Source organism: Schistocerca nitens, chromosome 5 (assembly GCF_023898315.1).
Source record: "Schistocerca nitens isolate TAMUIC-IGC-003100 chromosome 5, iqSchNite1.1, whole genome shotgun sequence".
In the NCBI taxonomy this organism is placed as follows: domain Eukaryota; kingdom Metazoa; phylum Arthropoda; class Insecta; order Orthoptera; family Acrididae; genus Schistocerca; species Schistocerca nitens.
In genome coordinates, this window is record NC_064618.1 from 351,658,696 (window position 1) to 351,671,147 (window position 12,452).

The 12,452-nt window shown below is 40.9% G+C and overlaps 1 protein-coding gene across 1 annotated transcript in view; it reads right to left on the bottom strand.

The window, feature by feature from the left end:
* LOC126259918 (trypsin-1-like) overlaps positions 1-12,452 on the bottom strand; it is a 61,342-nt gene that overhangs the window by 25,711 nt on the left and 23,179 nt on the right. The window contains exon 4 of the mRNA XM_049957009.1: positions 7,396-7,534. Within this exon, the coding sequence (XP_049812966.1) occupies positions 7,396-7,534 (139 nt within the window). The remainder of the gene's footprint in view (positions 1-7,395; positions 7,535-12,452) is intronic.

The following is a 12,452-nucleotide window of genomic DNA, read 5'->3' on the forward strand; positions in this document are numbered from 1 at the left end:
ATGGACTCCGCATTGCCACTACGTCAGTTTATTCAGAGTATTTGTCATTAAATAAAAAATACGCCAACGTCAACACATGGCGACAAAGCTCAGTTGTTTCTCGGTACGATTTTTCTCCAATTAACTGAAACGAATCTTCAAGAGGAAGCCTGGTAAAAAGTGACACAATATCAAAACTAACAAGCAAATCAGTGGCACTGATACCAAAAACATCAAAGGCTGAGTAAAAACCAGAGAATTGGAAATATGACGTTCGCATTTTCCGACATGGGGAATGAGAATGGATGCTTAATGCTTGGCCAAGTTGTAGCTAGAAGCAACCGAACTGCTAACAAATAAGCCGTAGAAGAAACTCTTGCTTGTCAACCTTGGTAAATCGTATAATTTCGGCGTGACTGCAGCAGCAGATCGAAGTTTTTTAAGAAGATCGTCAAATAATGAACTCTTCTTCAAAAGTGGAAGCGTCTTGCGTTTTATACGCTCACTTTGATGGTTCTGTAATTGTTGGTATGCCGAGTCTGCAAGTAAATGATACATTTTATAGAAATAATAGTCTCGGGAAAGAAGAGCCATTACACTGGCCTTGTGCGCTGGTAGAATTACTAAATCTTGATCTCTTGTGGACCGGATCGCGGCTTATTCAAGTGAGAAGATGTTACTTCACGGGGGTGGCACACGGCGCAACGTACGCGAGATCTCTTCCCTAAATTCATCATCTAGATCCAAGGGGTACCTTGACACTCCTTGTCTGCCCTCTGAAATGAATTCAGTGGTGGGAAAATTCCTGGGTGTAGAGGCAAAATTTAATCTGTTTTCCAATACTTCCGGCGTAGCATCGTCTAATTGTTTGGTTGTGAGATTAATCACAACATGTCGACGGTGTATCCGTTAGACTGAGAAGAAAGCCGATGAACCTTCGAAGACTGCCTACTGACTGCGTTGTATCAACCCAGTCTGATATTGCCCAAAACGAACTGTCAACCTGTTCCCAGTATGCAGCGGACAGCAGTGCCAATACTTCCAAATGCAAACTAAATAAATCCTTCGATAAGAAATCCAGCTGTCTGAGTGTAAAACGAATGCGCTTCCTTACTAAGGCAAAACCAGCACGCTTCTTAATGTTATTGTTAACTTTTGTCCCAATGTAATGAACAGTTCTGGCAAAATTAGGTATTATACATTCTTTCCGGCATCTCAGCAGAAAAGAGAGGGCGCTCAGAAACTTCCCCTTCTTCTTACGAAGTTTATCAAATTCCCTTACAAGTTTAAACATCGCCTCCCCGTAGAAGCTCTTTATGCGGCTCCGTAAATGTCAAGGTGACGTTAAGTTCCGGCTGGAGACGCAGTAGGAATATCATAAATTACCACGCCGGGGAAGTTTATGGAGCCGCAATGCAAGCAGGTTTGCGTGCTCGCATTCAACATTCCAGTGGTTACACCAGTTTTTAATGTACCAGCATTTCACATTTGCAATGTTAATCTCTTAAATAAGTTACCTAGACAAATATATTCCGAAATGTTATTACTCTACGTTAATTGTTATTTGGCGTTGCGATTGTTTTCTGTCATTGTACATCCTCTTCCAACTCGGTGTGCTGGAACATCTCACACAGCCAATATCTTCCGTTATAACACGAAACAGTCCGTTTCCTTGTAGGGGCGTATGCAAAGACGCAAAAGTGCTGTAATATAGTTGCTATCGCTACAGGAATAATTGAAATTAGCGTCGCCGTGCAATGGGAATTCTAATCTACGTCTACTTCTCCATAGATTCTCCTCAAGCCACCATACTGTGCGCGGAGGAGGGTACCCTGTACCACTAGTCAATTCCTTTCCGTTCCACTCGCTAATACAGCGAAGGAAAAACTACTCTCTATATGCCTCCGTATGAGCCCTAATTTCTCTTATCGTATCATCATGGTCCTTACGCACAATGTATGTCGGTGGCAGTAGAATCGTTGGGCAGTCAGCTTCAAATGCCGGTTCTCTAAATTTTTTCAACAGTGTTTCTCGAAATGAACGTCGCATTCACTCCAGGGATTCCTGTTTGAGTTCCCGAAGCATCTCCGTATCACTTAACGTGTCGCTGAAACCAGATGGTAACAAATCTAGCAGCTCGCCTCTAAATTCCACTGTTAAATGCAGAGGAGAATGTGCATGGGTGGAAAGAGTACACTGTATGCTTCTATGAGGGAGAAGACTTGTCTGATGACGTGATAGAAGAAGAAATAAGAGTCCATATAAAAGACATAGGGGATGCAGTATCAGAATTAGAAATTAAAAGAACTATGGAAGACTTAAGATCGAATAAGGCAGAAATAATAGATAACATTCCATCACAATTTCTAAAAGTGCTTGGGAAAGCGAAAACAGAACAACTATTCAGGTTGGTGGGTAGAATATATGAATCTTGCGATACACAATCTGACCTTCGACGAAACATCATCCACACAATTCCCAAAACTGTAGAAGCCAACAAGTTCGAGAATTATCGTACGAATAACTTAACAGCTCATGCATCAAAATTGCTGACAAGAATAATATATAGAAAAACTGAAAAGAGAAGTGAAGATCTCTGATAGACGACGATCACTATGGTTTTAGGAAAGGTGAAGCCACCAAAAAGGCAGTTCTCGCGTTGCGGTTGATAATGACAGCAAGACTAAAAAATAATCAAGACATGTTCTTAGGAGGTGTCCATCTGGAAAAAGTATTCAACAATGTAAAATGCTCCAAGAGGTTTGAATGTCTGTGAACAATAGGGGTAATCTTTCTGGAAAAGACGGGTAATCTATAATATTGACAAGAGTCAAGAGGAAAGATTAAGAGTGGAAGAACAAGAACGAAGTGCTCGGATTAAAAAGGGTGTAAGACAAGGACGTAGCCTTTCGCCGCTACTGTTCAACCTACGCAACGAAAAAAAAAATGACGTAAACGAAAGAAAGTTTCAAGAGTGTGGTTAAAATTCAAGATTAAAGGATATCAATAATAAAATTCACTAATGAAATTGCTATCCTGAGTGAAAATAAGGAATTGAATTGAAGACACCTTAAACAAGAAAGACAAACATTTAGAACTCCGATAACAGAACACTATATCATGTTGCAATTTCAGTCTTGTTATTCTTAATATAGGTCAACGTTGTGAGGGAAACCAACATCCTGTTCCTAATAAGCGTGATAAAAAGATTTATAATATCTGCATGGAACAGAAATTTGTTAAGCAACAGGATTCCCAAAACGTACTCAAATTTCATGATAGAGTAGTTAATTTAATCGACATAGCTTTTTATAAATATGTACAGGAATTGCTAGATGAAGTTCTGAATTTCAATGTCTCCCTGAACTTAGGCGGAATAAGGTAAAAGAAATAACTGTGGAGACTGAAATGGTCACTGAGCTAGCTAAAATGAACAAGTTTAACGCCATTAGTGTTGCTATCAAAACGAAAAATTCGTTGGCTACGCAGATAAAGTCAAACACCTCATCGAGTAAGGAAACTTACAACCGAAAAGTTATAGTCAGTAGGGCATACAAGGATAATGTCGCAGTCAGTTGTGTCATTGAGGTAAAGACGTGTCACACAAACATTAAAAAGGAACCCAAAGTTCTATCTTCCTATTTTCGGATCCAGGAAAAAGATCTGTAAATAGTACTACTCCACAATACGTTCACAAATTAAGGTGCCCAAAATGGAAAAATCTTCTAGGCCTGTAGTTAGAAATACTACATCCCCAAATTACGAGATGAATCGTGTATTGAATGAGAAAACTGAAAGAGGCCTTGATTTTTGAGATCTCATAGATAACAGTTCTGAATTTGCTAACATGTTAAAATACCTAATAACGCCAAACATGCATTGCTGAATACAGCAACTTCTTCGGTAAAAGAGTGCATTGATATTATAAAAATAATTTACTAACATGAGAAAGTGCATCTAGGTGAAATTATAATCGAGCTGCTAGAGATGTAGTTATTCTGCAACTACTTTGCCCTTAATGGAAAAATTTATTATGACGAAGATGAGCCTGCAGTGGACAATAGCTTAGCCGGGACTGTACTATAAGAGAAAAACAGTATACTACAAGTGACACGTGGATGACGTCCTTATTTTATTTAATGAGGACGATGCCGACATAAATAACTTCGCATCATTAATAAATACTATTTACCCGAAAACCGGTTTTATATTGGAACTGGAGCAGAACTGTGCTATCAATTACTTAGACATTCCTATTACTACACAAAACAATAAGCATATATTCGGTATTTACAACATACCTACATGATCTGATGTAATTATTAACGCCCACTCGTCACACCCTCAGTGGTATAAATTATCAATTTTCCGTTGCATGATTCATTGCCTACTACGGCTTCCTTTACAGCAGTGTGAAGCTGACATACTTAAACCAGGCCAGAATAAGACCGTTCCTTATGCCAATAGTAAATTTACAAATAAAATTAAATTTACGGCAATGACCCACAATAGTCTTGCGTCACAAAATATTGAGAAGTGCTTCCGCAGAACGGATGTTAGGATTGGTATGCAAACTACAAAATCCCTGAAGGCATGCATACGATACCGGGTAGAGCCAAAGCTTAAATTGTGTGAGTACAAACTCAGTTCTGTCGACTGCGACAGTTACTATATTGGCCATACAGGCCGATCTTTTGATTTACGTTTCAGAGAGCATAACTGTTATCATAATTTAACAGCTTTTGGCTCGCGTATTACCTCTGAATCACGTACGTTGTAGGACATTGATCAAGGGCTAGAGATATTACATTATGCTCCAGTGGTAAGATGACTTTATTTACTCGAAGAGTTAGGGATTTGTTCCACCGTGAAGAAGGCCTCAGATAAAGTTTCGAAGGACCAGAAAGAACTGAGTCAGAATTATTTCTTCAAAATGTTCCATAAAATGTTATAGAGCGATCAGCCGTCGCTTATCTGCGACCGCACGTCTCTCAGACCATATGCCGCTATATGCCATCTAGCTGCGCCTGCCTGTAATACTGCTAGCGGAATTCCTCCTGCTTCACCATCAGCTGTCGCCTCATCTTTCATCTCAAAATTCCATGATTAACAACACTGAAGTCCCTGCTGTTTTGGATGCTCTATATTTTATATGTCTATTCGATCTCTGGTCGTTTATTATTCACTTGCATTATTACGTTAGGTATAAATTAGACATTACGTAATTTTTAGCCGTCATTGCTATGTTCCTTTGCAGTACACATGCGAAACAATAGTGTCAATCTTTGAAAGTGCAAGCACTCCCGCGCCACCTGTCTCCCGTTTCGAGTACTTCGACTGGCCAATAGGAGTCCTTGCATAACTCAGTTAGTTTTCAAGTGTCTTGTCAGGTTGGAGGGCGGACAGTATTTTACTTTTATCCTTCACCCTGTACACAATTTATAATGATGATGACATCGAACACCATGCAGGAACATTCTTCTTTAAGGTGCGGTATGACAGTACCCTCTCATTCTACAACTGTTGATCACATATCTTCTCTATAAAATTACAGTGACCTCTTTGGCTTGTATATTTACAGGTACGGAACTGCTGACAATTTTTGCACCAGTTGCATATACTTTCCTCGAGAAAATACCGGCTGAACTATCGCAAATAATGATTTTTTGATGCAACTTCTACTCATACAACTGCAAATTTTCCTATATTATTGTCAGTTTGCGAGATGACGTTTTTTCTTATTTTTGGCGCTACTCTGTACTTCGATGTTTTTATCATTTGACTCTCGCGTATGACATGTTTTTTATCCTCTTATTGACCTACTTAGCGCTACTTATATGTTTGAAAGTGCAAGCGCTCACGTATGATCCGTCTTTAACATATGGCACGTTGCCAGTTAGCTATAAAGGCAGCTTCCCTGTCTGATAGTTTTCAACTATATTCTCCAGTCATTTTTATGATTTTAAAATTAGGTGGACTTAGGCACAATCTTCTTGAATTTTAGTCTTCAATTAATGCCTGTTATGTAGAATTTTCCTCCTGCAAACGGCTTGTTGCCACTCAAGGATGTAATACAGATCTTTGGCTTACATTTTTAACTTTGTGCCCTTACATGACTGCACGTAATAATGTTTTACAGTGCATATTCCCGCTTTACCACATTTTGAATGGCATGTTATCTTATAAACATTAACAAATTTTGTATTACTCTGTTAAATAGATTTGTGAAATGTTCACACTCACTTTAGAAATGCCTCCACATTCATATTTTTGCTTAGCTGTTATACAGTGTTTTTGTATTCTGCTTGACTGTGCATAATTTTCTTACGCTACATTTCCTCCATGTGTTACAAATCTGAAGATGCTCGCAGATAGCAACTGAAGCTATCTGTCGCACTGTAATTGTGGTAGGAAAATTTTGGTCTAGATTTTACTTAAAAAAAGAAGTATTCAATAAAGTAAAGAAGAATTATAGTTTTTTTGGATGGAATGAACATTATAATGAGTGTAGAATACGGATTAAGAGTAAATCGAAGAAAGACGAAAGAAATGAGATGTAACAGAATCTTATCACCATAATTGGCGACCACGAAGTAAATGAAGTTATGGAATTCTGCTACCTACACAGCAAAATAACCCATGATGAACGAAGAAAGGAGCACATAAATAGCAGACTAGCACTGGCAAAAAGGGAGTGTGCTAGTATGAAATATAGACCTTAGTTTGAGGATGAAATTATTGAGAATGTATGTTCGGAGCACAGCATTGTATGGTATCGAAATACGGCCAGTTAGTGACTCGATCTGTTGTGCTGCCGTTCGAGAAGAGCATTCCAGGGGATGTTTTCCAACAGGATGATGCTCGCCCTCATACCGCAGTTGCAACCCAACATCATCTACACGGTGTCGACATGTTGCCTTAGCCCGCTCCATCACATATCTGTCTCCAGTCAAGTACATATGGGACATTATGGGATGACAACTCCACTATCCCCCTCAACCAGCATTACGTACCATATATGCACGTTCGCATGTTTCCATTCAACATTCTGGCGGTTACACCAGTTATTAATACACCAGACTTTCACGTTTGCAATGGATTATCTCTTTCTTACTTTAAACTATGATGTTGCAATGTTAATCACTTAATTGTGTTACCTAGAAAATTATTCCTGAAATTTCATTACTGTATATTAATTATTATTTGGCGTAGCTATTTTTTCCGCCAGTGCAATTTCTGTTGAGGAAATACGTGCTACTAGGTATCATAACCTCATCCTATGAAAAGTCATACGACACTGAACATAAGAAATTCTTGAAATGATAACAGTTGTTGATTATTACCGCATACTAATGTTCTGCCGTACTCAGACATATACATCATCACTTGATATGAATACAGGACTCTGGAATTTACCTTAATCAGAGCTACGTCGTTTACGTAGTCGTAATGGTAATTATCGTGGAAGACGAATTCGCTGACATGGATGAGTACTCCAGTATCATTTCTCACACTGTTGGTACCGGCTCGAACATCGGACACGCGGATCTCCTTCCTGAAACGGAAACAACAAGACTTCTCGGGAAACTTCACAGTTACATAGGAAAAAGTTCCTCGGTGTTGTTGTGCTTTGTCACTTCGCATAATTACTAATCTTCCGTGAACTATGAGTAATTTAGAAATTCCATTTTTACCGATAAAAACCAATAAAAACCTAAATAACCACCAATTGTGGCAGAAAAAGTAGCTCGATGAGGCAAATAAATAGTGAGATAGTACAGGACGTAACAAAATTAGATATGAAGTGTAATAATTAATCCATAGGAACAGCAGTTATCACACCAGAATTCAATAGTTATTGAGCAGAAAGACTTGAGAAACAAGAAAATAACAGGAATGGACAATAGCTTTACCGATCTATTAAAAAATGCTGGAGACGAAGTGAAGATTTATCAGTATGGAATACGTATAAGGACGAAACTCTACTAGCGGAATTTACGATAAAAAACTAGTAACACCCCCAATAAAAGAAATGGCAATGAAGTGGCCAGGTTAACATTTGGTGGCCGTAGATCGACAGCAATCTTTTCATTGCAGGAGCAACAATTTAGATACCTGACTGACCTGGCCTTGAAACGTTAGCCAATATAACCTTGCTGCGTTAATACTGGGAACGGCTTATATGTAGGGGAAACGATAGGTTTTATATTCCTCGAGGTTAGTAGTGCAGCTGTTTCCTGTAATGGTGATGGAATGCTGTGGTGTAAAATATTTCGCAAGTAAAAATGTCTTCCATTCCCGAGGAAGGCGTTATCATCAGGAAAAACAAAATGGGCGTTCCTACACCCATATACCCACTAAGCAAGCTGTGAAAGAAACTGAGCAGAAATTTGGAAAATAATTAAAGTTCAGACAGAAAAACCACAACTTTCAGAGAGAAAAACCAAAACGATAATGTTGTCAGGGACGGCAAAGAACTTGGAATACCAGTTGAACGCAGCTGATACTGTCTTGAATAGAATTTAAAAGATGACCAACAAAAGTGCAACAATGGTAATTATGTGTATTGGAGTTAAGTAAACCTCACCCAGCACAAAAGAGCGCTTTGTTAAAACACTTGTTCATCGTTCAAGAATGATATTAGACGTTGATAACCAGCCCCTTGAGCTGAGACACCTACGCACGGTCTTCAGGATCAAGAGCTACAAAGTTCATCCAAAAACTGAAGTGATTTCAGACAAGAATCAAAGTACGACCACGGACGAGAAGCAGGAAAAGAAACTTGCATTCTTACCGTTCTGTGGCTCCGTGTCGGGAAATACACTCCTGGAAATGGAAAAAAGAACACATTGACACCGGTGTGTCAGACCCACCATGCTTGTCCGGACACTGCGAGAGGGCTGTACAAGCAATGATCACACGCACGGCACAGCGGACACACCAGGAACCGCGGTGTTGGCCGTCGAATGGCGCTAACTGCGCAGCATTTGTGCACCGCCGCCGTCAGTGTCAGCCAGTTTGCCGTGGCATACGGAGCTCCATCGCAGTCTTTAACACTGGTAGCATGCCGCGACAGCGTGGACGTGAACCGTATGTGCAGTTGACGGACTTTGAGCGAGGGCGTATAGTGGGCATGCGGGAGGCCGGGTGGACGTACCGCCGAATTGCTCAACACGTGGGGCGTGAGGTCTCCACAGTACATCGATGTTGTCGCCAGTGGTCGGCGGAAGGTGCACGTGCCCGTCGACCTGGGACTGGACCGCAGCGACGCACGGATGCACGCCAAGACCGTAGGATCCTACGCAGTGCCGTAGGGGACCGCACCACCACTTCCCAACAAATTACGAACACTGTTGCTCCTGGGGTATCGGCGAGGACCATTCGCAACCGTCTCCATGAAGCTGGGCTACGGTCCCGCACACCGTTAGGCCGTCTTCCGCTCACGCCCCAACATCGTGCAGCCCGCCTCCAGTGGTGTCGCGACAGGCGTGAATGGAGGGACGAATGGAGACGTGTCGTCTTCAGCGATGAGAGTCGCTTCTGCCTTGGTGCCAATGATGGTCGTATGCGTGTTTGGCACCGTGCAGGTGAACGCCACAGTCAGGACTGCATACGACCGAGGCACACAGGGCCAACACCCGGCATCATGGTGTGGGGAGCGATCTCCTACACTGGCCGTACACCACTGGTGATCGTCGAGGGGACACTGAATAGTGCACGGTACATCCAAACCGTCATCGAACCCATCGTTCTACCATTCCTAGACCGGCAAGGGAACTTGCTGTTCCAACAGAACAATGCACGTCCGCATGTATCGCGTGCCACTCAACGTGCTCTAGAAGGTGTAAGTCAACTACCCTGGCCAGCAAGATCTCCGGATCTGTTCCCCATTGAGCATGTTTGGGACTGGATGAATCGTCGTCTCACGCGGTCTGCACGTCCAGCACGAACGCTGGTCCAACTGAGGCGCCAGGTGGAAATGGCATGGCAAGCCGTTCCACAGGACTACATCCAGCATCTCTACGATCGTCTCCATGGGAGAATAGCAGCCTGCATTGCTGCGAAAGGTGGATATACACTGTACTAATGCCGACATTGTGCATGCTCTGTTGCCTGTGTCTATGTGCCTGTGGTTCTGTCAGTGTGATCATGTGATGTATCTGACCCCAGGAATGTGTCAATAAAGTTTCCCCTTCCTGGGACAATGAATTCACGGTGTTCTTATTTCAATTTCCAGGAGTGTATAAACCGCTCGATGAAAAGACACAAGATCAAGTAGATGTTCAGACCTCCGACAAAAATCGTGCAATTATTGAGTCCAGCTAAAGATGCACCAAGTCTCAAAACAGCTGGGATTTACAAGATACCTTGAGAATGTGGTCAGTCTAACATCGGACAAACAGTACGCACTGTAGAACAACGCAGGAAGAAACAATAAAGGTTTTATCACCCACGCTACGCCGAGAAATCCACCTTAGCTGAGCATGATTTAGAAAGCGGTAACCGGATGAAATTTAACGGCACTCCCTGACGACTTTAGGGGCTGTGAAGTTAAAAAAGCCATTGAAACAAAAGTCAGTAATAGCATCCTTAATAGAGACGGCGGCCTGCAGCTCAAAGCGGCGTGGGATCCGGCTATCGCGTAGTTGCAGCGGATACTTCGAACGCCAAGTCAGCGTATGCCTACATGAGCGATGCTGCGAACATCAGTGGCGTCACAGCCGGCAGCGAGTGTACGTGAAGGTGTACTGGTAGCCATACCACTTGATGGCGTGAAAGAAGTGTCTGGCAGAAGGGTCGTGTATTGTAATCACGTGACGCGGCTGGGAACCCGAGAACTTTTTTTCAAATAGCTGAGTGGATTGTTTCAGAGGAACTCTGGTACTTGTATCGTGTCTAGTACTGCAATTGGATGCAAAAATCATTGCCGGCACCTGAAAAGCAGAGGGATGGAAAGATTAGCTGAGCAACTTGAAGTAAATGTGAACGGAGCCACAAGTGCAGAAGAAAAAATTCCAGTTCTTACTGGAGTCAGAGGGACATATTTTCTAAGTTAGGGTTAGCTTACAGACATAAAGTATTGAAAGAAGTTATAGTAAAACAGAACCATTATATATGTAACAATATCCAGAAAACTAAAATTTATTTGTTTCATCAAAACATTAGGAGGTGAAAAAACAAGATAGATGAGCTTCTGTACGACTAGAAGATGTGAAAATTTCTGGGGTGTTAATGTTCTGTGCCTCTCTGAACGCCATATAGCCGCAGGTATGGAGAAGTTAAATATCAGGGATTAAACACTAGCACTAGTTTTGTGTAGAGTTGACGAGGGAAAGAGAGTTGCAAGAATTGTAAATGTTGGACAAAAAGCTAAAAATAGTGAAAGAAATAGTTTTTGTGCGAAACAGAACCTATAAGCACGTGCTTGTGTGGTGTTACCGTGGAATTATTCTGTGGTAATTTCAGTAATCTACATATCCCCCAATACGGAACTTTCAGCTATGGGAAATCTAGATGCATTCTTGAGATAATATTTTTCTAGACTGCTCAAGTTGGAACAATTTATGTGCACCCAGTTGTTAATGGTCTGTCCACACATGAGGCACAATTACAGGAAATAAACAATATAGCATCATGCAACCCTGAAGCAGATTCATAAAAATCAGTGAGGCTTATTGATGAGAATGGGATACAATTTTGTAAGAGTAAGATAAAAAGAGGTATTACAGGCTGAGCTGTCTTAGAAAGAGATGCTAATGTCAGATTCAGTTTATTCCATAGTAAATTTGTGTCCATATTTGAAAGTAGCTTTGCTAAAAATTATCCAAAAAATTCATAAAGAAAACGAGTACGTCGTGGGTGATTACGGGAATTAAATCTCATGTAACAGAAAGAGGAAAATACACATAAGGGTCGGAATAATTCAAGTTTCGACGTTACTTGCATGCTTCAAAAATGTATTATACTGTTTTAAGAAAGCCGTTAAAACCTCAAGAAGTATGCACATCGTGACAGATAAATAATGCAGATAAGAAGGTTGAAAGTGTGTGGCACACTGACAGCACATGAGACAGCCCGGCCAATCAGCGTATAAGACACCGTAACAGTTAAACTAAATGACAATGTTGCCACTGACAATTCACAAGTTGTGAGTGCTTTTAAAAAATACTTTCTAAATGTAGCAGCAAAAATACATGGTTCAGTTGAAGGAGACAGAGAATATATTGAAAATGTCATTGCACAGAACTTTAAACAGCTAGACATATCACCAGCATCCATTACTGAAATTAACAGAATTACAAAAACTCTGAAAAACGAAAGGTGCTGCTATGGTGTTGATGGAATTGCAAACATAACTTTGAAAAATTTTTCTAACGTAATAAATAATGTCCTTAGTGAATATAATGTAATACTGGCACATGGAACTTTTCCCAACAGTTCGAAATATGCAATTCTGAAACGTTTTCATAAAA